Source organism: Ascidia mentula, chromosome 5, assembly GCF_947561715.1.
Source record: "Ascidia mentula chromosome 5, kaAscMent1.1, whole genome shotgun sequence".
NCBI lineage: Eukaryota > Metazoa > Chordata > Ascidiacea > Phlebobranchia > Ascidiidae > Ascidia > Ascidia mentula.
In genome coordinates this window covers 5,222,525-5,248,188 of record NC_138570.1, presented here as the reverse complement: position 1 = coordinate 5,248,188, position 25,664 = coordinate 5,222,525, and the positions used below count along the sequence as shown (strand labels likewise).

Here is a 25,664-nt window from a genome sequence, read left to right as displayed (position 1 = left end):
TGTACTATGCTAAAACTGCTTTACGGTGTGTAAATGCTCTTTAATTCACCCGCAATAATTCAGTGCTCAAACCAAAACAGGGTTTTTGCCGGAAAATCGTTTGAAGAACGTGGAACGACCTTTATTGCAAAAAAGGAAATGCTAAACAGTAACTCAAAAACAAAACAAACGCAGCAACTGGTTGGTATTGCGTCGCAATAAAGGTGAAAAGAATCCGAGCGGGGTTCGTTTTACCGCGGGATCTGTCCCAGCGCGGTTTCGTTACAACATCACAGACAAAACATTGACGACGGGATAACGGCGAGGGCCGGAATGTTGCTTCTCACAAACTTGTCCCGCGTTCGCACACGTATTTCGCGGCTGCAATAAATCCTACATCCAGGGGATCGATTCGGACTGGTCGGGAATAAAAACGAAAGAACGAAAAAACAGCGAAACTAAAATCAACTAAAACACAACGAATAATTGTGGTGTCTCGATAGGAGCCGCTGGAGGCCGCCAAAGAGGTACTATATGTAGGCACCGAGTTCAGTGCCCCCACAGAGAAAAAAAGTAACTCCGCATTGGCACGTTGTCGCATTTTGACGTCACGCCCGATGACGTCACTCGCTGTTCATGTTGAGGTCTTGGTAGATTTGGCTTAGCTGCTGCTCGTAGAGAGGAATGTTACGCATGAGCAATTCCTTGCACGGCCCGAGAAGCCTCTCGAATGCTTGAACATCCAAAACTGGATCGAAAAATAGGAGGTAAGTGCTTGCTTAAGTGGAACATTAACACACACTGCCGTATGAACTTTTGTCTGTATATAAAATTCAATATCAGCTGCGTATAAAATATAACAAAGCCAGGTCGACCAATAAATGCTTTAGTATGAGAAAGAACATTTTTTATCACGTCGATTTTTTTTTCTATTTTACGACTAACAAGTGATAATTAATATGTCCCGTTCCAAGGCTTATTTGCCAAACGCCGCCCATATAAATATGGGCATGATAACAGATAGGGCAAACTTTTTACCTGCACAACGACACGGTCCCTGTGCGTAGGCCGAGGCGGCTCGAGGCTGATTTTGTATGAGTGCGAGTTCACCGAAGTATTGGCCGTTGGTGTAAGTGTTCAACACGATTTCTGTGTCTGAATCGTGCTGAAAAAGTAAATGTGAACGTTTAGGATATAAGTGTCGCAGAGAAAATGACAAAACTTCGTTGCATTTCGACCCAAATTCCCACTTTCGGTGGGTATTTTGTTTATTTTCTTTCGCTCTATTTTTACATGATAAACTGTACCTTGTAAAGGAACAAGAATGTGAAGAACAAAATTGCATGCGGTCACCGATTAAACAATATCGATCCAGTCGCCCTGAAGCCCATATAAGGCCCACTCTATAGAGATAAGCTGCAAAGAGCAATTCGCGCAGGGGCATCTTCACAAAATTCCAGTGTGTCGGGCCCGAACAAATCGTTTTCCCAAAACGTACGTTCATATGGGTAAGTCACACAACGTTTGTCAACACAGAAAATGTGTTTCCAACATTCCACATTCGCCAATCGTTCAATAACAACTTACCGGGTCATCTCCTCTGCGCCTGATTATCACCTCGCCTGCGATGACGATATAAAAGTTGTCGGCGGGGTCGCCCTGACGTAGGATGACGTCACCATCGTCAAATGACTTCGTCGCCATTGCGTCAGCCACTTTCATTCGCTCTTCAGTCTGTGAAAACAATGCAGTATCAGCAAGATCGATCGACCAATGCAAAATTAAGAGTTGAGCTAAATTGCACGAATATAATAGTAAAAGGTTTCCATGAAATAACACCACATATACACTGACGCTGATTATTTTGTTAATCTTTTTTGACTTTTCGGAATGCACGAAAATAATGTCAGAAAAAAAAATTATGCCCTGCATAATTTGGAAATAATGTCAAAAACTACAAAAATGCAAGTTTTTAAATAAAAAACGTAGTTTTTTTAGATTATCAGTTTTTAAATCACTCGCGGTAAACAAAATATAGCCGGATGACTCGAGATCGAACAACATCCAACGCACGACCAAACTTACAGTCAGTGTGCTGAGAAGGGGAACCGTTGCGAGGAAGTCTTCGTATTGCTTGCGTTTTCTTGCAGCATTTTTTACAATGATCCGCCGAAAGGTTGTACGATCCTGTCATAAATGATGCACAAACGAACAGTGTTATGATCGGATCACCGCTCGCGTTATCTATGTTATAGCTGACACGTCTTTCGGCAGTAAAATTTGAACATGTCGTCTACACATATATAATGAAACGACACTTAAATACTAGGCAATGCCGAAATGGTTATTTTTGGAGGTTTTTGCTGCAGACCGCAGGACGAACGTGCGCCTTCATCCTACTACACCGCAATGTTATTTTGGACTGAACCGGCAGTGTGCGAGGCGTGGATGAGGGGATACGCGGTTTGATGCCACCGTAACTATCGCGGTATACACCTGTCGTCTTTCAAAGGAGTTCGTGTCGCGTAAACTGACCCCTTTTCAGGACAATGACATTTGTTGCAACAAAAAGATACAAATCGTGGTAGCCTCAATTGGGTTAAATGGAAATTTGTGTTTATAAAAATGACTGCAGAGATTAAAGAAATGTGTGCCATTCAAATAATATGAAAATATGTAAGTGCAGATAAGAGGTAAAGATATTTGCAATTGTGAAAAATGCTTGCTCGAGTTTCTAACAAAAAATTTAGTAGTTTAAATATCTGTGCATTGGAGTGGGTATCATAAATAGAATCAACATTACTAACAGAGATGACCAGTTAATTATTGAAGCAACGAAAGTAAATAAACCGTTCACTGGACCTTGGAAATAAGCGAGCGACATGATTTATATTGTGCTATCACACCCACTGCACTACATACTGTGAGCATCAAATATTAATTTGCGCAACATAGTGAGGCGTCTCGAAAAACACAGAAACGACACAACAGGATATTTTTTTTTAAGTGCAAAAAATCTAAAATAGTTGGATTTCTTTTGTTTGGAAAAGTTGCACTGACTACTTTTTCTGTAAAGTCAGCCAATATTTTGGGCCCACTTAAAATCCATAGTTGAACTTCAAAATGTAGTAACTGGCTCTTTTGCAAAACAGGAATGCACTCACCATTCCCCACAGAGACCCATCATCTGTTGCAATAATCGTTGCAAGTCTCGGACAATTGTACATAAGTGCCAGCTCTCCGAAGGCCCCACTACCCTTGTAGGTCCCTTTATGCTGTGGCTCTTTCGTAACAGGATCATTGATAAATATGTCAAAGTTCCCCCTGTAAATTAACAAGGCACTGGTTAAGTGCACTTTCATGTCATCTCCGTAAATTGGTGAAAATGTCAAAAGTTTTTTTGATGTGACAACTTCCAAACACTAAAAAGTTGGCATAATTTAATGTGTGTGTAAGATACCATGTAGCCACATATACATATGACCGTAAATACATTTTAATGCACTCACCTTTCTATGACATAAAAGTTGTCACCGTCATCACCTTCGTCAATCACATGCTCACCAGCTGAAACAGTTCTTTCAAACATGGCATCCAAAACTTGCTGGGTTTGCTCCTGTCAACAAAATTATAAAAAATAAAAAAAAACAAGCACATCGAAAGGAAATCTTACCGTGTCTAGACTTGAAAAAATAAGCATGTTTGCAATGACTCTGGATAATCGTTCTCTTTGGCTGTCTGTTTTAGGGTGAATAACCCTTTCATCATCATCATCATCTGCATCAGGATCAAATCCCTCAGCACTCACTAAAATAAAAACGTTGTGTGTATTTTTAAATACTGTATTTAAGTTGACGCTTATAGATTATATGTTGACGAAAGAACATTTTACTGATCAGCAAGATGTGCAAATTGTACCTGATTTTCTTCTGCCCGTATTTGTCCTCCTTGCCATCATTGCCATTTCTATAAGGCAGACAAACAATGTACATTAAGACATTTATGAAATCACATACACACAGAAAATACACTATGTATTTGTGTAGTATTTTGGTCACTAAACAATGCTACCACATATGTTTTAATAGTTGCAATAAAAACCAAGAAGTACAAGATAGAGCTGGAATGAGCAAACTTTTTAAATTAATGCCAAAAATGATCATAAACTTCACAGGCGAGCCAATGGTCCAGTTAATGTAAAAAATGTTTAAAAATTTGCATCCGTAAAGTAAACAAAACAAACACCAAAATTACATTTAGCAGCAGTATGGACCAGTACTCTTAACAGACGCTAGTTTAAACAGATCAATGGCAAGCCGCCAGATTGAAAGACTCAACCAGACACATTTGGCCAGCAGGCTAGAGTTAGAGTTTGTCTTAGATAGAGTAACAACTTAAAATTTCATACCTTCAGCTTCATCCATATGGTCCTCATTGTCACTGCCTGCCATTTCATCATCATCTTGGTTTGCTAATGCTCCCATGGCTGGACCTTGTGTTTGATCGCGATTGTCAAGAAGATCGGAAAAATATTGAGCTGCAAATTCGACTAAATCGTTGGGCTGGTGGCGTAACACATTCACAACAAATCCCTGCAGAGCAAATTGTCAATTAGAACTATTTTATTCCTCATTTCTGATCAGTAAACAGGCAAAAAAAAATATTTTAGTGCAACTTTGCATTTAAGTATTTAACAATTACACCGATGCATATCCACAAATAACATGCATAACCACAAAATGTGAAAATATGGCCTAAATTGTGACTTGAATATAATTAATTGCCATGGTTTGCCTTAGGTTCACAACTGTATGTAATATAAAGTATATACCCATTATATATGGAATGGCTTGGTTTTCATATGACAAAAAAACTAACAACTATCTAAAGGCACTACCACCACCCTGGGTCATAGTTTACAATAAACTAGAAGTTTCAAATAGAGTAATTCAAGATGGATAACTGTCACCACCAAACGACATTTTGCATTTGAAACAACATTCACAAACTTTCATGACACAAAATTCCCAAATACCTGTAACAAGTCATGCAATCCTGGTGGAACTGGCACATCAGCCATGCTATATTTAAATATTTACAGGAGATCCCGCACACTTCCAGTTGCCCGGATGCAAACTGTAATTTGAGATTCAATCACTGGCTGATGTTTGCAATTTAAGGTGACGTAACAGGTTTGTTGATGTGAAGTTATAATTTCCTAGATGCCTGCTAACCCTACTCTACTGGGGAAGAAAACGATCGGGTTTTTGCCTGTGCTGTACTGAAATAATCAATATCCTGACGCCAGAGGAGATAAGCTGCCATTGAGCTTTCAAACATGGTTCTTAGCAAAAAAATATCTTCAACTAGAAACAGATAAACTTGACCGGCGAGAAATAAGCAATACTCGGAATCGATCACATGCATTTCAGTTGAACATTCGTCGTGGACGAAACATGCCTGGTCGCACAAGTCACATGTCTATCTACCAACAAATTAAACCAGACATCGTAATGACAGAACACCCAGGTCTACATAACAATCTAACGTGTTTCGTATTCACTTTGGATAAGTGCATGTCCCCAGGCCTATTCCCAAAACGCCCTACTTCTTTTTCTCCATGTAGATACGCGCAGAACCCACACTCCCTACATTATCTACTGGAACTGCCGCAGCGCAAATGAAACTTGCCCACAGAGCACAACCTACGTAGAATGACGTCAATTGAACAAACGGCGCAGTGACGACATAACCAAACAATCGGGTCGTATTGGAATAGAGTGGGTTTGAATTCAAGAGTTCCCGCGAAAAGATTTCAAAAGTACATATTTACCGAAAGACCCACGAAGGCTCGGACGAATATATGAAAGAGGTATTGTCCGAAAAGCTTCCACAATACTAAAGGGCTCCTGAATGAATGTTTTAACTGGGCATTGAAATGGCGCACGAGCAAATAGATTTGTTGGTTTTGCTGATCTGGTTCGGACGAGCAGTGGTGCGATGGCGGCAAACAGCTTCAGATATTTTTCATTGGGCATAAGATAGTGCCGCAGTGATACCGTCAAAAATGCCCGCCGGCTACAGCAATAAATCACGCCTGATACTCGGGCAGTTACCTTGAAAAGTTGGTTGTCCGGCAATAAGGTAAATTGGTTGTGTTGCAATCGCCTGATCTCAAAGAACAGAATACACAAATCACAAATATTGATACCCTAAAAGTTACACAAAAGACACCTAATAACCTGTCAATAAAAATTACCTTTTACGTGAACTGACACGGATGCAAATAGGATAGCAAACAAGTCGGCAAAATCACAAGCTCTACGACAAAAGCAGTAAAAGTTTACATCCAATTTATAACGACCCGGCCGCTCGAACCTTTCTTTAAATGGTGCTGGACTTATGTGGGGCCAGCAAACCCAGCCAAGCATAGCAGACTTCTTTTCAACACGTTTCATGTTTCAAAGCGTGCGATGGTCTGTGAAAGCTTTATGCACTGCGGACTGTTTGCACGCTTGGCTCAACTTGACTAAAGTGGATCAGCTTCGCGACGGCCGTCGGTAAATCGCGTATGACGTGCGGTGACGCATCCGGGATCAATTGTGACGTACCCTGTTGTTGAGGCGTAACTTTCTCTGACACTGGGTTGGTCTCTGCGTAAATGAGTTACGACCATAGTCTATAGTTGCGCAGAAGTAGAACTATTTTGCATTCGCTTTCGTGTTAATGAAAGTAGAATACAAAATGGGGCGCGAGTGTCAATATTAAGAAGCTGTCTGATCCAAACTAAGCTTATTACTTCAGGGATCTACAATTGGGTTTCAAAACACCTGTGTCACAAACACTTCCTTTCAAGTTTTTCATAAATTGAAATCCAATCTCAGTCTTTGCAACCACAAAACATAACGAAAAGTTTAAATAAAACGCGTTTATTGTGAGGGCGACCAAATTTTCGGGGAATGGGGGAGTCATTGCGAAGGTCGAGGTTGTAGCTTCACAGTAGAAGAGGCTTCATTTAAGGAAACGGCGATAAATCTGTAATACGGAATATTGTGGAGGGTATTGTCACAAAAGGAAGGGGGCTGGGAGGGTTAGCAATAGGGAAAAATTCACGCAAAAATGCGACGACCTTACCAAAATATAAGGGCACACGAAAATGGAAACCACAGATTGAAAACTCCGGTCAACAAAACTACACAATGAGTGCTGCGTGGTAACAAGTTGGAACGGATCACAGCCTGTGCTGCGTTTAATACGTGAGTGAATAAAACTACCTAACATCAACGTAACAGGAAAACAATATGTGATATAGATAGAAGTATTTTTACTACACGAAAAAGGGAACGAGGGACGTGAGATTTTAATCACTTATTTTGGTCGCGCCAGTTGTTGGCAAGAACGTTGTTTGTAATTGCGTGGCCGCCAGGAGACAGCGTCTCGACCGTTGAAGGCGGATTGCATTTGTTGTTGCAGGTTTTATAACTCATCGTGGCTCTGCAAAAGTAGAAATTTTATTAACATGTAAGGATACAGTTCACATGTGCCTGCAGGCGATTTTTATTTTTCAACAACTTGACCAGAAAATGATTGTCGCCAATTACTGTTTTCACGGGTGGTACCAGAATTTGACTACCGGTAGTCACTATAATTTGTAATAATGAGCTCTACAAGCTTGAGAATACTTCACGAAAGGAGTCTTTCATTCTCGCTAACACAAATCCGGTCAAAACGAATCAACTCTTTCATTCACAACAATAACAAACCTCTTCAGCCTCTTGGGAAGCTGGCTCCTCGCTTTGTTTTTCTTCTTTCTCCTCTACTTCACCCTCGTCATCGCCATCTTCTTCATCATCTTCCTCGTCGTCCGTGTCAACTTCTTCCTCTTCTTCTTCCTCCGGCTCTTCGTCTTCTGGTTCTTCTTCAATCTGCACACGAGAAGTTAAGCCTGGTTGGGAATTGACTGAGAAATTTACAAAATTATCTCTCGTCCACACAAAAAACTTTAACGTATTTGAAACTAAAAAAGCGACATGATGATTATGTGTCCTATGAGCCGGATGCCTCATAGGAAACGTGTATCTGCCATATACAACATATACATACATAGATATATATATATATCGCTGGTATGATGCTTCATCACTGGTCAAATCTTACCAGAAATACAGAGCTATAGTCCAACTTAATAAGACGTTGCGAATTTACTTGCTGTGGAGATTGGAATAACATAAACACTAAGGAGAACAAATATTTTTATCGATTTTTGCCACTAACCGGCGTGTCGGCGTCGATGTTAAGGTTCTTGTAGAGCATATCGAGCACACGTTTGGAGAATTCAACGGTGTCCTTCAAGGAGTAACCAGACCGCAGGACAGCGGTGTCGAACATCACATCGGCGATCTGAAGAGCCTGAGCGTCTTCTTCGTCAGTCTGCAAGCAGAAAGCGCGTAGGTTAACAACAAATACTTCCATTTTTTACTTTACAAACTATTGTTTTTGTTGTGTACTGCCACAAGTACTTCAAAGCAAAGTCCCTTATTTACAAATTGCTTTTACCTCGACTTTCTCCAAAAGGTTTTTGATGAGAGGATGTCTAGGGTTAATTTCCAGGGTCTTTTTCTGATTCGAGTAGAAGCTTAAAAAAAGAATGTTGGCGTTAATTAGGTGACATAACGCGTTTTGTCGATCCGCAACCTTCCACCAAACACTAATTTGCACCGTAAGCCGATTGTCAACTTAAACATGGTCACAATGTAAAGCTGCTGTATTTCATGTAAAAACTATAGGGTGCGTACACAAAAACGTATCCTTAATTTTAAGACTGTGCACCATTTCCAGCTCTCCTTTTTGGGTAAAAGAACTAAAACCGTGAATTCTGATTCGAAAAGATATGTTTGCTACACGGATGAAGTGGAGCCCCTGTTTGGGCTTCGACAATGGCGACTACCACGATGTACAGCTTCACACTACACTAGTTTGAGAATGTTTCAACACATTTTCGCCGACAACGAAAATGTGCGCCCTAAACCGCGAGGCTATATCGGCACTCACGACTTTTGGTTTCGGTAACTGTGCGACATCTGCAGTCGTTCCATATTGGGGGACCTGGAGGGGGTAATAAAACGACGCGCGTTAGAAAGTTCTAGAAGGGAGAGACTTACTTTTGGGAAGAGTCCTTCTGTGTTTGGTAGGCCTGTGCTTTCATTATTCTTTCCATGTTACCAGACCTGACAAGCAAGGAAACGTTAAACAAGGAAAATGTAATTAAAACTTATCCTTGATAATGTTAATAGCAAGTGAACGACAGCAAGTTTATACACTTTTTGTATATACACCAATAAGGCATAAAATATGACAAAAAACTTTTGATTTTGACCATTACCATCCGTATTGGCTGGCAACCAGTGCGCAAGGTGTCTCAGTAAGGCGTTCGGTGACGACGGCTTTCTCGATCTGAAAAATAAATGGTTGGTGTAAGTTCCAATACAATATTTAATTTTCTATCCTTCCGGCTAAGTTAAGACTCTTTTAGTGAAAATACAATCACTGTCATCCGTTGGGCAACCAACTGGATGCTACCATCCGGAAAAACGATGTATTGTACGTAGTTCACAAAATTCATGTTTATGGCTTCATGTTCTTTTATATATTATTTAATATCTGAGGGGTGATAAAGTTTCCTGTTGTCAAACCTCACCTTGTCCTTCAATGCTTTCTCTTTGAGCCACTTGGCGAGGGGTTCAAACTCCTTTTCCAAAGCCTCCTTGCGCTCTTTGGCCTTCTCGCCATCATCCAAGCCGAGACCCTCCTTGGCCACGTTCTGGAATCGCTTTCCGTCAAATTCAGGGAGAGCTTGGATCGTGTATTCGTCAACTGGCTCGGTTAGATAGATGACCTCGTAGCCCTTCTTGAGAAGCCTCTCGACAAACGGCGATTTTTCGACCTACAGAACGGTTTTAAGTTTTGTGTACCATAAATAACCGGAGAAAGGCATAATATTAACATGGAAGTTTTGCACAGACCGAAATCTCGGTGTTTCGTGAGGCATTGTTGCGGCAAAAATGCATTCTGAGAACGCTACAGCATTGTCATGTGTTCTAGGGCAGCGTGCAAAAACGAACGAGTAATAATGCCTGTAACGTGGATAAGACAAAGATGTAACAAAAATCTAGTATACCTCTTCGCGTCCGTTGCCGGCACAAAAGTAAATCTTGTCTTGTTTTTCCTTCATGCGTTCGACGTAGGCTTCCAAGCTGGTTTGTTCGCTTTCGTGATTCGAAGTGAAGAAACGTAGAAGTTTGGCGAGACGAGTTCGGTTGCTGTGATCCTCGATCACACCGAGCTTGATGCTGTTTAACAACACACAAGTTAGTGTGAAAAAGACCAAATTTTTTTTTTTTGTTACGTGGGTGTTAAACCCACCCCTGCTAACTTGGAAATAGGTTTGGCGTTTGATGCCTAAAAGGTTGTAACTGGCTTTTTGTATGCTAGTTTAGCCTTCTAAGATGCCAATCTCTGAATTAACCGCAACAAATTTCAATGGTCAAGGACTGGTAAATGGGCAAAACTAATTGACATATTGTGTTATACTGACTTGGTGCCGAACTCTTTCCAGAATTTTTCCATGTAAACCTCTGGGCTAAGCTTCTTGATCATGTCCAAAGCTTTGCGGACCAACTTCTTCTTGATGACCTTGAGGAGTTTATGTTGTTGCAAGGTTTCACGGGACACGTTCAAAGGAAGGTCATCGCTGTCCACCTGATACGTAAAAGTGTGTAAACCTCAAATTTGCAAATAATTTCACACATATTAAAAACAAGTTCAGTACATTAGCTACGACTACGTAGTTGTGTCAAAATGGTCTACAACGACGACACTTTGGGTCGCGTGCTACGTACAGGAAGTTCACAACGTGATGCGACATTTCCTGCAGCCTACTGCATAGACACCGTTGTCATTTCTGTCAAACCATATTATACCAAGATGAAATCAGATTATTCCAAGCAAGAGCATTTGCAGTAAACGTGTGCTGTTTGATAGAAACGCTAGTTTATCAGTGAACATATACATAACGGCTAGTACGTTTAACAGCAACTTTTGTACGATTAGCTGAAATTTTTTAACTGGTCAAGTCGGTAACACCATTCTTATAAACGAATGCAGAACGGTAAGATGCGAGATTCAGAACGCGGAACTTACCACTCCCCTGACGAACTGCAGGTACTTTGGCATCATATCCTGGAAGTCGTCAGTGATGAACACTCTACGCACGTACATCTGCACGCCACCAAAAAAATCTACGGTTACAATCTAAACTACAATCGGCCAATCCATGTCGGTGGACATGTTGGAACGTTGTGTGCGACTCCCCAAAATCCCTCTACACGCCCTACTACTGTCCGCGCGGTGGCGCCAGTGCGACTCACCACACCGTGCACGAAGTTGAGGTAGTTTGGCACCATTTCTCTCATGTCGTCTGTTATGAAAACCCGGCGAACGTAGAGCTATGTTAAATATTTGCAGACTTTGTAACTTTCATTATTAGAATTTTAAACCTTATCGCTGTGCTGTTCAATTATGCAAAAAATTTAATGGTCAACAATTAAAACCCCAACGGTTAGGCCGCATAAAACACGTGGCATTGAACAAAAATACACTAATAAAAAGCACACACAAAGCAATAAGCCATGCAAAAAAAACGTTAAATTGGAAAGAGTCAAAAACTATTTGCATTGCCCCAAGCAGACATCCGCCACAACTCTATCCGGTTTGGCGTAACACTTAAATATTTCAGATTGTAGCATTGTGGCGGCAACCTGCTGTACTATGAATAGGCTGGAACTCCATAAAGATGCCAGTCTATTCACGGATGTGTGGGGTCACAGTATAAAAGCAACACTAAGGCATGCAAGTGCTTTAAAAATGGGTAAAGCAAAAAAAAAGAAGTAGGGCTAAAGGAAGATAAGTGGTTGTGGAATACCTTCGAAAAATTAATTTAAATGTTTGTTTACGGATCAGTGAAAAATGCACCCGATTTTCGTTTCCCTTTACTACCATTGAACAGTTGAATGTTAAGCATGTCAACTTAATCAACCGACCAGCCCAACACTACGTTTTCGGCGCAGTCTACCTTAATGTGGTCCACTTTTTTACCGTAAGCGTCCAACATCGCTTTGGGGGCTACCTCGGGCACAAACAGGACGCTCTTAAACGACACTTCGCCTTCGGCAGCGAAATGGGTATGCCCAAGTGGATCTGTCGTGTCCTTGTGCGATTCGGTAGCAAAAGAAACAAAAATACAAGCAGGATTAGCAAATTTGCATGCAAAGGTTCGTGGGAGAGGTTTGTAAGGGTGTATAAGGGGGTGCAGCAAACGCCCATGCAACTGTAAGAGAGGCATGCAACGAGCCGACCTTAATGAAATCGGTCTTTTTCTGGCCGTAATCTTGGAACATGCCACCTGGCGCACCGGCAGGGATGAATAGGATCGATTTAAATGAAACTTCTCCTTCTGCTACAAAGTGGGTTTTGGCAAGTGGATCTGTTGATTCCTTTATTTTAAGATATGCATGTTACAAATATATATCTGCAATTTACAGTGAGTTATTTCTTTCCAGTAAAAAATTAACTATTACACACCAGTTAACAATTTAAAGGGTATCAATACCTAAACAAAGAGCTATGTTTCTGTACTTTAAATCACAAACAAAGACTATTAAAAGTTTTTAAAGCACATTTTGAGCATCATGGTCTTGTTTTTTACTTATCCCAAGTAGCACAGAACTTAAGCTTACTTTGGATATGGAGTGGTAGAACTTGTTGTATTCTTCATCGGAAATATCTTTAGCCGGACGCTGCCAGACAGGTTTCATCTCATTGATGAGCTCCCAATCCCACACTGTTTTTTCAACAGTCTTGGTCTTTGGCTTTTCTTCTTCAGCCTCTTCTTCCACCTGCATATTTCAAGCAAGCTTGATTAGCTTCAGGAAACAAAAGTATGTGAGACAGCATCGTAGATGTTCTTACCTCTGCTTCGTCATCTTTTTCTTCATCGGTTTCTTCCTCGGAAGCCTCGTCCTTCTTCTCTTCCTCCTCTTCCACGGGAACCTCTTCCTTGATAGTTTTCTCTGCCCACAAGTAGATGGGGAAGTTGATGAATTGAGAATACTTCTGGATCTGAAGGAGAAAAATATGCAATTCAAGGTCACGCCTTGCACACAATCCGAAAAAGAAAAACAAAACAGTAACATGCTTTTCTTGTTTGGTCATCAGAAGTTCAACTGCCAAATCACAAATAAATCATACCAGGTTTCTGATGGTTCCTGGGTCCAGGTAGTCAGATGCTTCTTCCTTGAGGTAGAGAGAAACAGTGGTTCCACGACCGAGAGTGTTACCCCTGGGGTCATCGACAATAGAGAAAGAATCCGAGTCAGATTCCCAGATATGCTGGGTTTCATCATTGTTGTGTTTAGAGGTGACCACAACTTTGTCCGCAACTGTCAAGATAATTGAATGTTTAGAAAACATTTTAAAAACTTAGCTTGAAATATAATTAAATACAAATAAAATTACATAAACATTTATTTACCCAAGAAAGCAGAGTAGAAGCCAACACCGAATTGACCAATCAAATCAGAAACAGAGTCTTCTGTTTGTACACTGGACATTTGCTCGAAGAACTCGCTTGTACCAGATTTAGCAATAGTACCCAGATTTCTTATAAGATCTTGTTTGGTCATTCCTATACCAGTATCAGTCACATGGAGGACATTGTTTTCTTTGTCAATCTGAATGCAAAGAAATCAAATGGTAACACAGACATTAGCGGGTAGTGCACTTGTTTTAAACAATACCAACCTTGACTTTAATGGAAAGCTCAGAAGTGGCAGCCAAAGCAGCATCATCGGTAAGAGACAGAAGTCTAATCTTGTCCAAAGCATCAGACGAATTTGAAATCAACTCCCTCAAGAAAATCTTAATGACAAAACCATCATTATATCTATTGCTTCTGTTGCAGCCAGGCATTGTGATTTAAAAAAAAAAGCTGTCCTTCCTGTGTTTAAATTATCAGACATTTTACTTGTAACTAATGTTTTGTCTGTCATACTTTTTCAGGGTTATGGCACAGCAATTCACCATGTACAAAAGTACAGTAAAAATGTAAGATAATAAATATGCAAATTTACTAGTTCATAGTCATGCCACAAAGATGTTAACAACATTAAAGGCAATCACAAACCTCTTTGTTTCTGTACAGCGAGTTGATGATCAGTTTCATCATTCGGTTTACTTCAGCCTGGAAGACGTGTTTCTCAGACTGTTCTCGAAGCTGTTTTACTTCACTGGGACTTAAACCATCAATGTGAATAGACTCTTCTTCCCTGTTAGTATAATGTGATTAAGGAATTGCTTGGTTTTAACAAGTTATTTCTTGCAAAAGGCTGTATTATTTTGCACAAAAATGGTCTACTGTTGCCATAATTCATGTATACCTTTGGACCACTTCATCATCAGTTTTGGACGCGTCACTGGCTTTTCCAATATCAGCTTCTACCTTGGGATTTTCGTCTTCCGTTGATTCAGTTTCATCAGATCGAACTTGTGTGGAAGCTGTATATGCAACAATGCATTTATGAATGTGTCACATGAATTACTTTTAACAAAATTGATCATCAACTCACATAAAAGTAGGCTCAAGGCCACCAATGAAATCATCCAAAATGATTTTGACATGTTTTTTTTCCAGGTAACCCGTTCTAACTACCTACCCTGATTCACCTTGATCAAAATTGAAACTGCATTTAGTATACATAACCAGGATTTCTGGCACAAAACAGTTCTTGTCACGACTGCAAAAATAGTAACTTCACATGACAATATATTTCTAAAGCATCGACCTTTAAATATCCTGTAGCAAACTTCGAAAACTGACCAATTTGTACGAAATAACATAAACAGTGAAGACGTATCACCACGTACGATGTAGCATCTACAGTATCTTCACGTGTCGAAACTACTCTTTTGAAGATGCACAACAACCCGGTAGAAATACCAGCTCTAGATTTATGAGCAGGCAAAAAATCTTCTGCCAAGTGTTCCTTTTGGTTGGTTACTTTAGTTGAATCCGTTGAAAACGTGTCTTTTTGTAATCGCTCAAGCGCAACCGTTCGTCAAGTAGCGCAAGCAGTCTTGCGTGTCCATTCCTGGTTGTCATATCTCGACCAATAGGCTTGCGCCACGATGCCTACGTCACAGGACATGCCGCATCTGGCTGTTTTTGATTGGTCGAATAGCGTACTATTGCAGGGGAAGTCCCGCTACTGTTACCGAACTGTGTGTGATGGAAATATACGTGGTGTGTTACAGTACTTTGTCAAACAGCGGAAATTGGCATTTGACGCACGTTTGTTTGACCTTTTATTTTTATTAGCTCCTGGTTTATCAAATTATACGACCTATATCCTGGTAAAAGACATTCCACATATACAAAAGAACAAATGGCATGGAAAAGATTGGTTTGTCAGCATAGCTTCCTATTTTGGCGCCTCGACTGTATTTTCTACAAAAATGCAACTATTCTTCGAAAGATATCTGCGCAGACAAGGCAGTAACCTGATGGGAGGATCTTGATACACTCCGCCCATATTTTAGGACCCCTGTATTTTAGCATGTTAAAAAAAAATCTTTTCTGAAGCATTTCTTGTGTAATGAACGTGAAATGTCGCAACAGGTGCAAAAAGGCATTGTGAAAGGCTGGTAGAGTTTCGGTTTGGAAATCATATATTCCTTTTGTTAATTCAAGTTTATATGCCCTAATATATTTTATTTTGATATCACTTGACCTTATTATTATACGGTGACGTAGCTTGAAAATAAACCGCTAAATGTTATAGCACGGAGTATGTAATTATGATTTAATTTTTGGAGCTATAGGGCCGACGTCCCACCCCAAGCACCTATAGCGTATTAAAGGCGAGAATATACAAATTAATAATAAACATTTCTCAACGTTTTGTCATCAAGACAATTACGCGACTGAGGAAATATTCCACAGGCTCATAACCACTTTGTTTCAGCTGTTATAGCTAGATTTTTTCCTTTTTGCTGTGAAACAAAGCAGGAAATACATTCTGGTTAGTGTGACGCCATTATAGTTTTAATGAACATACAACGTTGTTTCGTTTATGTAACAAGCCATGTAGTGAGAGCTTTAATGGTTCGGAGCAGCAGGTACATGACGCACGAAAAGAGATGGCAATACTAAATTAAAAGCATAAATTTAAATTTTCCAGTATGTAAGTTGTCAAACAAACCAACTGCTGACCTTAGCAAGCAAGCGAACACTGAAGTGCATAGTGATGTCACAAAAGCCATTGTCATTGTCCAACCTTGTTCGTTGTAGTTAACCACTTCTTTACAAATCAATAGGGAAACCGTTTTAGTTAACTAATAACATGGATGCCGAAAAGCAAAACCACCGCCTGGCCAACTATTACGGTGATATTTTAAAAGGACGGATGGAGGGAAGTGGCACTTACTGGTTTGATACCGAAACAAGATACGAGGGGGAATTTTTGGACGGAATGTTCCATGGCAACGGTTAGTTTCATCTTGGCACTGCGTCTAACTGCCAGAATAATTGAGCATTTTTTTCCATGCTGGACATTTTTGTGTAACACGTGTAAGTACAAAACTTTTCGCGATACGCATACTAATGTGAATAACATTGAACGCCAACACAGAAGATCGTGGGCGCTCCTGGAAAACGAGAACAGTTACTTGTCAGAGTGGAGAATCGGAAATAAAAAATTTACATATGATTAAAAATCCCCCCTATAGATTTAGAGGTTGTATGAAACTGTTGAATTAGGCTGGAGTCAAGATGTAATTACTCTGCAACCAAAATATTGGCTTGAACGATAAATATGGGTTTTATTTTGTATACGTGCACTTATTTTGGGCACTTTTTTTATCTTGTTTAGATACTGCTTTTTGACTGCTGTAGTTTAGGATTTATTCCTTTTATTCTTCTGCTCAAAGAGATCATTTTGATAAAATTATCTTGTCTTGAACGGTTTTCCGGCCAACGATCACCACTGCTCACATATATTTACAGACAGATACATTGCCCTTTGTGAAAGAAGTTTGGTGACCCTTGCTCTATACTAATTTATAGAATAAGAAAGTTGGTTTTTAATAGGCACCTTATATTTTCCGGATGGAGGGAAATACATATCAAAGTGGTCCAAAGGCATCGATTTGGGTGGAAAATACGTTTTCAGTGACGGACTTGAATTTGAAGGAGACAGCGAAACGCTCACGGGGTGGCGCTATTGTAATCGTGTATGGGACCGAAGGTTTTACGAGGTCAGTGCAGTGGTAGCAAGAAACAGTTATTCAGATACACGTTAAAGCCCAATCTTACATTAATTTTTCTATGTAATTAGCAATTAAGGCCACGCATATATCACGTATATTTAAGGATAATGTCGATTATACTATATATAGGAAGTAACAGGCGGATTGCGCCCTGTCGATCGATGTATGATGTCATCGCTCTGTACGGAAAGTGGCAAAGCGGTTCACTGCATTCCAGACAACTGCTATGATACAGGGGACGGGTATTACGATCATTCAAGTCGGGTGCTTTACAGTTACGCTGAAAATTCAGGTTCGTAGTTTGAGATTCAGTCAGAACATTCAATGGACACGTTTGCTGGTTGCTGCGTGAATGCTTTTAATTTTTTAATTTTTAATTTCTAACGTGGTTTCTGTTTTACTTTTGTTTTAGCAACAACGCAGCTCGTTGCGTTTTTGGCCCAAATTAGGCAGCACGCACGAAACTGATCGTTTCACCGCGGTTATAACCGTAACTGCACTCTTTCCTATTTTACTTTCCTATCAACTTTTGAACAGCTTTATTTTAACCCGGTATTTTATAGAATTTGTATTTTCCATATTCTCATAACGCATATAAATCTCCCACTAACAACGTCGTTTGGCCTTGGTTTTTTTTTCTTCTAACAATTATAGGTGTCTTGCGGCGACTGTATACAATCATCCAGGTCAGTCCAAGTAATCACTTATTTTTTATGCAAATACATTACCAGAGAGGCCAGGCAAGTTTGTACGCAACGTAACTGACGACGAGCACGAGTGGATCGTGAGGAATTGTCGTCAGGGCCACGATCGGTTTGTTGGGTTGCAGCGTATTGATGACTACAGCGATGTGGCCAAAATCAGTAAACAAGTCGGAAAATTAGCGCTGGGGAAAGCGGGCTCTTTCGCTCAGTCCATAACGAACAAAAACAGTGCAGGACCAAAACGAGTGTCGTTTCAAATGAAAAAGGAATAGTCGTTTCATTGTATTTTATTTTAGTCTCACATCCAAAATAAAGATTGTAAAACTATGTACTGTCCCCATGGACAGTATATAGGATGTTGTGCTTCATGAAAACTGGTATAGGCACAAGACTTTAGACCACAGTGCTGTTAAGCCGTTCTAGTGAAAGAGTTTTTACCGGCACATTGTACCGGATAAGAATACAACGGCTGGTTATCCCAAATAGTTATACGAGAAACTTAAATTTTGTAAATTATTCACTTATTGAAGAAATATCACCTTGTATACGAAAAAGCAATGACTTATTTTTTCCTGGAAAATCAAATCGTTCTTTTTTTTGTTTAAAGAATTTTTTTATACTTTCAACCCTGCTGCGCGGACCAATATTATCATTTGTGTACATAATTGTTTGCGGTTGTGATCGATTTAAGGCCGTAAAGTTGTATGTGCACTGCAAGCAGTATGCTAGATCCTGGCACAAGTTTGACCTACATACGTGGTTACATCGCAATCTGCACGCAATACCAGGTGTGTTTTGTGGGTTTTATTATTGCGTAACTTTCGAGATACACAGACATGTTGGAAACGGCGCAGAAACAAAATGTTTGAACTTATGGCACGCAATTAGGACAGCGACAAGGATCTTCGCGCCGAGTGACTTTCTCTTTCAACGTCGGGAAACCTTGAACGCGGTTGTCTGTCTGGAACAAGGTTTGTAAGTTTAGCTACAATCCCCGGAAGCACAATGAACAACTTAGAAAAACTTTTTTGTTTAAAAATTTTTTCGTGAAAAATAATGTGACTTTTTGTTGTCCCAACATAACAATGGAAGCTACCAACCTGATGTGATCAACGATTGGTTCCTGTGAAAAGTTTCAACGAGATAATCGCCGATGTCGTGTGATGACATATTCTGCAGAAAACAAATTAAATGTTTTTTTTCTGACGAAACTCCCCGAAACTGCAATTGCATTATCCTAAGTTCTGTTCTACAGACGGGATTTTGGTTAAATAATTCTAAATATGTTGCTAGTATGACGATTACCTCTTTCTTCAGGCTTTGGATGAGCAAGGAGAGCTGATCCTGAACATCCTCGAGACTTTGCGAGTTCGATTTATGTTTCACAGATGTGACGTCACGCTTTATCCCGCGAATCACTTTTTGTTGGGCAGAAAATTTAGATTCCAGATTCTGAGAAACAAAAGTTATTTCATGACGCTACTTTTAACTTTCTGCTTCTAGCCCTGGCAACAAAACTAACCTGAATAAGTTTGAGTGCCATCTTGTGTTCGCTAAGGAGCGTGTTAAACTTGTCACTGTCGCCACAAGGGTACGCTGTGGAGTAATTTGCGTTCAGGTCGGCTCGATCCAGCAAGTCACGAGATTTCGCAACAGAACGACAACCGAGAGGTGGCGCCCTCTCCCTTTTACGCTGTAATGTCGACGTTCGCGAAAAACAACTGGATGGAAACGAAATATTTTCTGGAAAAATAAATACAAAAACATGCTGTTTAACCTTTTCCACAACGGTAGCGTACACATTAAAATAGCGAAAGTCCAGTTCTTCAACATAGCGCATGCGCTAGCACCAGACAAATATAAATAGTGTTTAAACCTTTGTTCTGAACGTCGAAGTCGAAACTGGATTGAGAGTTCGAATCGGAGGTGCCAATCGGAGACTTGCGAGCTTCTGATTGGTCGAACACGCTATCGCTCTCGCTTTTCCATCCAACGTCGTCGGAAAGGGTTGAACTCACCGAGATAATTCGATCGTGGGAACTGCATGCGTCATAAAAAAGCGTTATTAAAAAGTTTTGCAAGTATACGCAAAAACTGCCAAGAAAATGTCTACAGGAATTAGCTTGTGCATGGTGTTGTCCGACAGATCGGCCTTTGTACGTGTCGGTACAATCCGAGAACTCAAAAGCGAGCAATTTCAATAAAAATTCCCACATGAAATAAGATTACATTGAAGCTGATCGTTTTGTGGTCCTTTTTGAGGTCTCGGATCGTTGGCGTTATAAAAAATGCATAAGTTGTATACCTGCTTTGGGCTAGTTGGCGTCGTAGGACAATAATTTCCATTTCCAAGTCGGAAACCTTTTTCGCCTTCTTTTCAGCATCTTTAGCTTTGCCAAGAAGAATTCTTACAAGCTCGCTCGCTTGCTTAAGCTACAGTCACGAAAAAATCAACAGAGGTATTCATTAGTGAGTCATGTTTTTTATTCAAGGGAAAGTTCTAGTAAACTTTATGTTACCTGTTTTTCCAACGTATAGTTTTGCCCGGTCAGTTTCTTATTGCTTTCTTCTAATTCTTCAATTCGAAAATGGAGATGGCCCATTTCGGTCGTTGAAAACGATGTATGGCCTGTAGGCTGTAATACAAACAGAATTAAACCTTTTGTCCTCAATTTGAAGAACTATGCTGCATTGCTTTGCATCACAATACATTATAGTCATTTATAAACGACTTTGCTTACGTGATTCATTTGTCGGTATTCAGTCGTTGCTTCATTCTCTTGGAGTTCACTCCTGTGGTTTGCGATGCTGTGGCAACTATTCCCGAATCTTTGCCTGGGATAATTTATGGATTCCGCTGAAGATGCAGTAGTCTTAAAAACCGGTATCCGTGTGGGAGTGGAGGGTTCATCTTTTGCAGCAGCTTTTTTGTAGTGGTAAGGCGCAGCTTGGCTTCTCTGTTTTGCCAGGTGCTTTGGAGACATCCTTGACGGTCCTACCTCGTTTCCAGTGGTCAGAAGGTCTTGGGTTGAGATGTAGCGTCGCAGCGGTTGCTTGATCGGCGATGCTGTCAAGTCAGGTTGACTCCAACGGTTTTCGATAATGCCACCATGTTGTCTTCGTGCGCACCTCTTGCGATTGACCTTCGACCTCGGTGGTTTGTGGCTTGAAGTCTGGCCGCTGGTTTTGGTTGTGCCGCTCCAATCAGAATCTAAAGTTGCGCTGGAACTTCTGTTGGACTGGCCTTTGATTGAGCTTGTCTTCATTATTGAACGCGTTGACCTTGCTTGACTTTTGTTTCTCGACAATTGTAACAAAGTAGCCATTGCGTGCGTTTTGTTCTTGTTATTCTTCTTCCCAGCACTGTGACTTAATCGCATAAAGTAACACGATCTGAACCTTGAAATTGGGTCAGAATTAGTGGAGCGCAGATAATTGATACTGACTGCGCCTTTCCGACAAGAAACAGACTGAAACTCTCAAAAACAATGAACTTCAGTAACAAACAAGCTTTTGACCTTCAGGTTGCTGTTGTGTTGCTACTGTGACAAAACAGAGCGTATGAATGAACACAGAACTGCACGTTGTCTCTTATAGTCGGGCTGTCGATGTTTTAGTTTGCTAAATCACACCTCGCTTGCTACAGCCATTGTATCCGTCTTCACTGCGCTTATCTTACCGGCGACAGTGCAGATGGCTTTAGAAGCTTCTACAACGCGCCCACCAACTATTGTTGTTTGCTAATCGGCACCGCGCGGCACTTTCACACTATATTTTCCTTTCCGATAAAAATTGAGCTCAACCGGTCAACTCCTCGTGTTGATAGCGTATCTGCGGTTTGGCGGAAGGTTGTTGTTTGCGACTTAAGAAAGTGTGCGCGCGAAGGAAGTGTGGAAGGTTTTGATGTGTGGATTCAGCTGGATTGCGACTTTTCGAAAGACGCTTTACCCGCCAAACACACTTCGCACATTCCTGACTAGGCACATCCAGTTAATGCTTCTCATGCTGGTTACAATTTTGAATCAATTCGAGGTAAACAAAAGCGTATAATGTTGCCCATTGGTTTGTCACGACAAATCGTTCTTAGAGCTCTGTTTGCTATACTGATCATGCAAATATTGCTGTTCAGAAACTGCACTATGCGACGAAAAATCTTATCTGCACGCCTGGAAGACAAAATGCATTTTAATATTTCATTAAGCGCCTGGGGAAACTTTGAAACGCCTTAAAAAATCTCGCTTTGCAGCTGAAGTGGGGGATACAGAAAATGATAAGCTTCATGGCAGAGAGGACGCAAATTAAGAAAAACACGGCTACGGATAAAAAACAAATAGATGAACCGCCGTTTCTAAAAGCTAGAAAAATTACGGAATATTGCAAACCTTCTTTTACAGATCGAGTTGGTAATAAAAGCGAGCAAAGTTTTGAAAGCACTGCTCCGTTAACTTGTGTATATGGTAGAGGGCCAAAAGTAACTTTTTATTATATATGTTACATTTCATGCACTCGTGCAAATGTTACGTTTATTTAGAAATATGCGTGCAAATGTCGCCAAGGAAACTCCAAAATATTTTCTGTTTCTGTTTTGCGAAATGTTAAATTTGCGCAGAAACTTGTTTTTAAAATTCATTTGCTGTTCAGCGCGCCTTTGTTTATTTTCTGTTGTTTTTAAACCAACAATTTTACCCCTTTCACCCCTGGAATATTTGGCACCCAATAACATTTCAAGCCGGATCAGTTTGTCGTGTAGCTAGTGCTGCATTTGCCAAATCGGTTAAAATGCAGCTACCGCAAACATTGTGGATATTAAAGCAATTATATTGATGCATCAACAATGGAAACAAATATCGTTAAAACTTCCTCTTTTCATCCGTAAGCACATATGTATTCAACCTCCGCTGTTATTATTTACAACACGAAACAACAACAAAGACAAACATTGCACTGCGTAAACTGTAAGGGCAAGTGCGTACCAACCAATTGCTTATCGATAAAAGGTATTTCCTGGTGCATCGTTGCCATCACAACAAAATCCTTCTAAAGCATTTTCAATGCAGATATCACTGTTAAATAATGATGCCCAGTATGACTGCCGAGGAACTGGCGATTAAAATGTCATCCAAGTATACAAATGCAAATGGCAAATCCTGACAGACAGAATCCATTAGACGTTGGAAAGTTTGCGCAGCGTTTTTTAAACCAAACGGCATGCGCAGAAACTCGAACAAACCAAACGGCGTTATCACTGCCGTTTTAGGAATGTCGGCGTCAGTTACAGGAACTTGATGGTACCCGCGAACTAAATCAATTTTAGAAACGCAAACAAAACGAGTTTACATCGCCATAACGATACAAAGGATTGAAAAACGCGAGTTAAGAGAAACAAAATGTCGTTTGAATGTACTTTTACGTTTTGATACCATTCCAGTTCGTTTGGTAAAACTATAAAATTTGCAAGTATTTGTGGAAAAATAAAGTTTACTGCCATATGAAATATATTTATACAATTAAATGTGAACAAGCGATTGTTTTCGCAATTGCCCACACTATACAACACCGTGCATTGAAACCAATTTCTAAATAAATTTGTGTAGGTGAAAACAAACCTACTACTGGACCCAAGGAAATTTATGCAATATCTCAAGAAGATGTTGGAAACGTTTTACGATCGGGCATCTATTTGTACACTTTACAACACACATTGTGCAGTGGATAAATGTGAAGCTGGGAAACAATTTTTAAAAATTAATTTTTCCGGTTGAGCTTGGACAGAATGCGGAGTGTTTCCAGGAAGAGATTGATGACGTCTAGGTAGAGGCTGATGGATGCTAGGAGATATTCTTCTGGAGAGAGACGGTGCATAAGGAGATGTGTGTCATAGATGATAAAAAGACAGAAAAGCATGGCTCCCGCGCTGGCACACATCAATTCGAATGTGTCGTTGTTAAAAAATGCCTTGGGGGAAGAAAAAAGAGGAACTTGATTCGTTGTTGGACCAAATAATGAAAATATTTTTATCAACTTTATGAAAAAAAATGAAACTATTTGTTTGAAAAAAATCAGATAAGGAAAGTGCAAGAACTGGTATGACACAAATTAATCATGGAGACGAAACCAAATACACAAGTTTAGATTTAAAGGTTCTGCCCATGTGATATCAGAAATAGCTCATACATGTAGTCATTGTAGTTGCAACAGATGTTTAACACGTCAGAATTGACAGAAATGTGGTTGCGCAATACTTTGTGCAGACAAATGCACCACAACATAATTTTTGACAAATTTGGAGGTGCACTATCCAATGAGTGACAAATGACAGTGATGACAAACTTTCCTGCACACATTGTTACTTACCCCCATTATTCCTGCCCCAATGAGCACCCAGAGACCTGCAAACAAGCCAGCTCCCCATGAACTGTAATCTTTCTTGCTTTGCAATGCATAGGAGGTAAGAGATCCAAATACAGCAATGGTCAGAATAAAAGCCTGGATTACTATTTCCACTCTAAAATGCAACACAAGTGGTTGTTGTTGAACCAACAATGCCTAAATGACCAATAAATGGCAACCAAAGAATAAATTCGATAAAAAATACAAAATATGCACTTAGAACTATTCGATACTGCCTATTTTATAGACGAACAAATCTTTTGGTTGAGTAGGATCATGCATTGTTTGAACAGTGCAGAGTAAGCATGTTTACATGACATAAGCATGTATTCAAGGTTCCCTAGGGTACTAATGTTCATGCATTCATTTATCAATGTGAATTGTAAAATATATCATGTCTAAAAAGTCCTACTTTAGTAAGGGATATGACTTAAATTACCAATAGCCTTGTACAACCAAACAAGTTCACATGCAAAAACTGCTTTGAAGCAGTGTTTGGTAATAAATTATTCACTGTCCATCCTGCATGTATTTTATTGCATATAAAATTTCAGGATACAGGTGTTAATTATGGCCAGCATTACTCATAGTGCAAGCGTTCAGGAAGTATGCAACCACGCCAAGAAGCTTACTTGTAAAATGTGACCACGGTTCCAACAGTATACGACTCCACAAGAGTGAATGCAGCCAACAAATACATGTTCACTGGGAACTCTGTTCTTTTGATGTGGAGGGCAACAATTAATCCCAATGACAAAAACAAGCAAATCATCATCATAAACTGGCTGCAAAAATCATCAAAAATGTTAGATAATAAAGTCAGAAGATGGGTTTTGCATATATACTTATTTTGTGTGAATTCCTTCAGTGGTTTGATGGCCATAAACATGGCTGACACAATCGCTGTAACTGCAAGCTGTGCAGTCAATATTCCATACACTTTGCGAATAAATCCTAAAAGAGATCAAAAATTAAACAAATCTTGTTTGACTACTTGTACTCCCATTACTGCATTATTGTCAAACACAATGTACGTCTCATTATTTAACTTACCAAGACGGACTTGAGTAGGGGCTCCTTTTACGTTGTTGTTGTAGGCAAAATCATCCTCGATGGACATTGTAAATTCTCCCGTAGCAGTCATTTTGCCTTTATACTATTATTGTGTAAAAAACAATATGTACTGCAATCTAGAATACACAACAAAAAGAT

General features: G+C 40.0%; 5 protein-coding genes across 6 annotated transcripts; 1 reads left to right on the top strand and 4 right to left on the bottom strand.

The window, feature by feature from the left end:
• Positions 1–105: 105 nt before the first annotated feature.
• Positions 106–6,223, bottom strand: LOC145904051 (cAMP-dependent protein kinase type II regulatory subunit-like). 2 transcript variants are annotated; one of them, XM_082992274.1, is made up of 10 exons: positions 6,096–6,223; positions 4,388–4,571; positions 3,898–3,945; positions 3,653–3,786; positions 3,489–3,595; positions 3,144–3,303; positions 2,065–2,166; positions 1,567–1,713; positions 1,018–1,144; positions 106–727 (listed from the first exon to the last, which is right to left on the bottom strand). In XM_082992274.1, the coding sequence occupies exons 2-10, from the start codon at positions 4,461–4,463 to the stop codon at positions 603–605; spliced, it is 1,026 nt and encodes a 341-aa protein (XP_082848400.1). In that variant the 5' UTR covers positions 4,464–4,571; positions 6,096–6,223; the 3' UTR covers positions 106–602. The 2 variants fall into 2 exon arrangements, with proteins under 2 accessions (XP_082848400.1, XP_082848399.1); XM_082992273.1 differs by lacking the exon at positions 6,096–6,223 and adding an exon at positions 5,015–6,045.
• Positions 6,224–6,892: 669 nt separating this feature from the next.
• On the bottom strand, positions 6,893–14,767 carry LOC145901857 (endoplasmin-like). Its single transcript, XM_082989663.1, has 19 exons — positions 14,661–14,767; positions 14,472–14,589; positions 14,219–14,360; positions 13,837–13,953; positions 13,568–13,766; positions 13,285–13,475; positions 13,006–13,155; positions 12,774–12,932; positions 12,393–12,530; positions 11,179–11,256; positions 10,574–10,737; positions 10,157–10,328; positions 9,677–9,922; positions 9,362–9,432; positions 9,141–9,206; positions 8,536–8,614; positions 8,254–8,409; positions 7,743–7,904; positions 6,893–7,473 (listed from the first exon to the last, which is right to left on the bottom strand). The coding sequence occupies exons 1-19, from the start codon at positions 14,710–14,712 to the stop codon at positions 7,456–7,458; spliced, it is 2,478 nt and encodes an 825-aa protein (XP_082845789.1). The 5' UTR covers positions 14,713–14,767; the 3' UTR covers positions 6,893–7,455.
• Positions 14,768–16,433: 1,666 nt separating this feature from the next.
• On the top strand, positions 16,434–18,334 carry LOC145902760 (MORN repeat-containing protein 5-like). The gene is made up of 4 exons (XM_082990860.1): positions 16,434–16,578; positions 17,180–17,346; positions 17,488–17,654; positions 18,094–18,334. Exons 1-4 carry the CDS (start codon positions 16,434–16,436, stop codon positions 18,332–18,334), a joined length of 720 nt encoding a protein of 239 aa, XP_082846986.1.
• Positions 18,335–18,946: 612 nt separating this feature from the next.
• Positions 18,947–21,388, bottom strand: LOC145902759 (uncharacterized). Its single transcript, XM_082990858.1, has 8 exons — positions 20,800–21,388; positions 20,582–20,691; positions 20,368–20,495; positions 19,939–20,102; positions 19,585–19,805; positions 19,368–19,514; positions 19,163–19,235; positions 18,947–19,023 (listed from the first exon to the last, which is right to left on the bottom strand). Exons 1-8 carry the CDS (start codon positions 21,386–21,388, stop codon positions 18,947–18,949), a joined length of 1,509 nt encoding a protein of 502 aa, XP_082846984.1.
• Positions 21,389–22,945: 1,557 nt separating this feature from the next.
• LOC145901876 (protein lifeguard 4-like) lies at positions 22,946–25,663 on the bottom strand. The gene is made up of 5 exons (XM_082989684.1): positions 25,506–25,663; positions 25,298–25,406; positions 25,085–25,237; positions 24,417–24,567; positions 22,946–24,017 (listed from the first exon to the last, which is right to left on the bottom strand). Exons 1-5 carry the CDS (start codon positions 25,594–25,596, stop codon positions 23,808–23,810), a joined length of 714 nt encoding a protein of 237 aa, XP_082845810.1. The 5' UTR covers positions 25,597–25,663; the 3' UTR covers positions 22,946–23,807.
• Position 25,664: the final 1 nt, after the last annotated feature.

Excerpts from the sequence above, each read along its gene's own strand:
- LOC145901857 (XM_082989663.1), bottom strand. The coding sequence starts at position 14,712 with ATGTCAAAATCATTTTGGATGATTTCATTGGTGGCCTTGAGCCTACTT. Across the intron at positions 9,207-9,361 it reads GTTGCCAGCCAATACGGATG|GTCTGGTAACATGGAAAGAA; the intron begins GTAATGGTCAAA and ends CTTGCTTGTCAG. Across the intron at positions 8,615-9,140 it reads CAGAAGGACTCTTCCCAAAA|CTTCTACTCGAATCAGAAAA; the intron begins GTAAGTCTCTCC and ends TCTTTTTTTAAG.
- LOC145904051 (XM_082992273.1), bottom strand. The coding sequence starts at position 5,059 with ATGGCTGATGTGCCAGTTCCACCAGGATTGCATGACTTGTTACAG. Across the intron at positions 2,167-3,143 it reads ATGGGTCTCTGTGGGGAATG|GATCGTACAACCTTTCGGCG; the intron begins GTGAGTGCATTC and ends CATTTATGACAG. Across the intron at positions 728-1,017 it reads GGGACCGTGTCGTTGTGCAG|TTTTGGATGTTCAAGCATTC; the intron begins GTAAAAAGTTTG and ends TTTTCGATCCAG.
- LOC145901876 (XM_082989684.1), bottom strand. The coding sequence starts at position 25,596 with ATGACTGCTACGGGAGAATTTACAATGTCCATCGAGGATGATTTTGCC. Across the intron at positions 25,238-25,297 it reads AAGGAATTCACACAAAATAA|CCAGTTTATGATGATGATTT; the intron begins GTATATATGCAA and ends TGATTTTTGCAG. Across the intron at positions 24,568-25,084 it reads ACCGTGGTCACATTTTACAA|AGTGGAAATAGTAATCCAGG; the intron begins GTAAGCTTCTTG and ends GTTGCATTTTAG.
- LOC145902760 (XM_082990860.1), top strand. The coding sequence starts at position 16,434 with ATGGATGCCGAAAAGCAAAACCACCGCCTGGCCAACTATTACGGTGAT. Across the intron at positions 16,579-17,179 it reads CGGAATGTTCCATGGCAACG|GCACCTTATATTTTCCGGAT; the intron begins GTTAGTTTCATC and ends GGTTTTTAATAG. Across the intron at positions 17,347-17,487 it reads GGGACCGAAGGTTTTACGAG|GAAGTAACAGGCGGATTGCG; the intron begins GTCAGTGCAGTG and ends TACTATATATAG.
- LOC145902759 (XM_082990858.1), bottom strand. The coding sequence starts at position 21,388 with ATGGCTACTTTGTTACAATTGTCGAGAAACAAAAGTCAAGCAAGGTCA. Across the intron at positions 20,692-20,799 it reads CCGACAAATGAATCACGTAA|GCCATACATCGTTTTCAACG; the intron begins GCAAAGTCGTTT and ends TACAGCCTACAG. Across the intron at positions 19,024-19,162 it reads CCAATCGTTGATCACATCAG|ACAGACAACCGCGTTCAAGG; the intron begins GTTGGTAGCTTC and ends ACCTTGTTCCAG.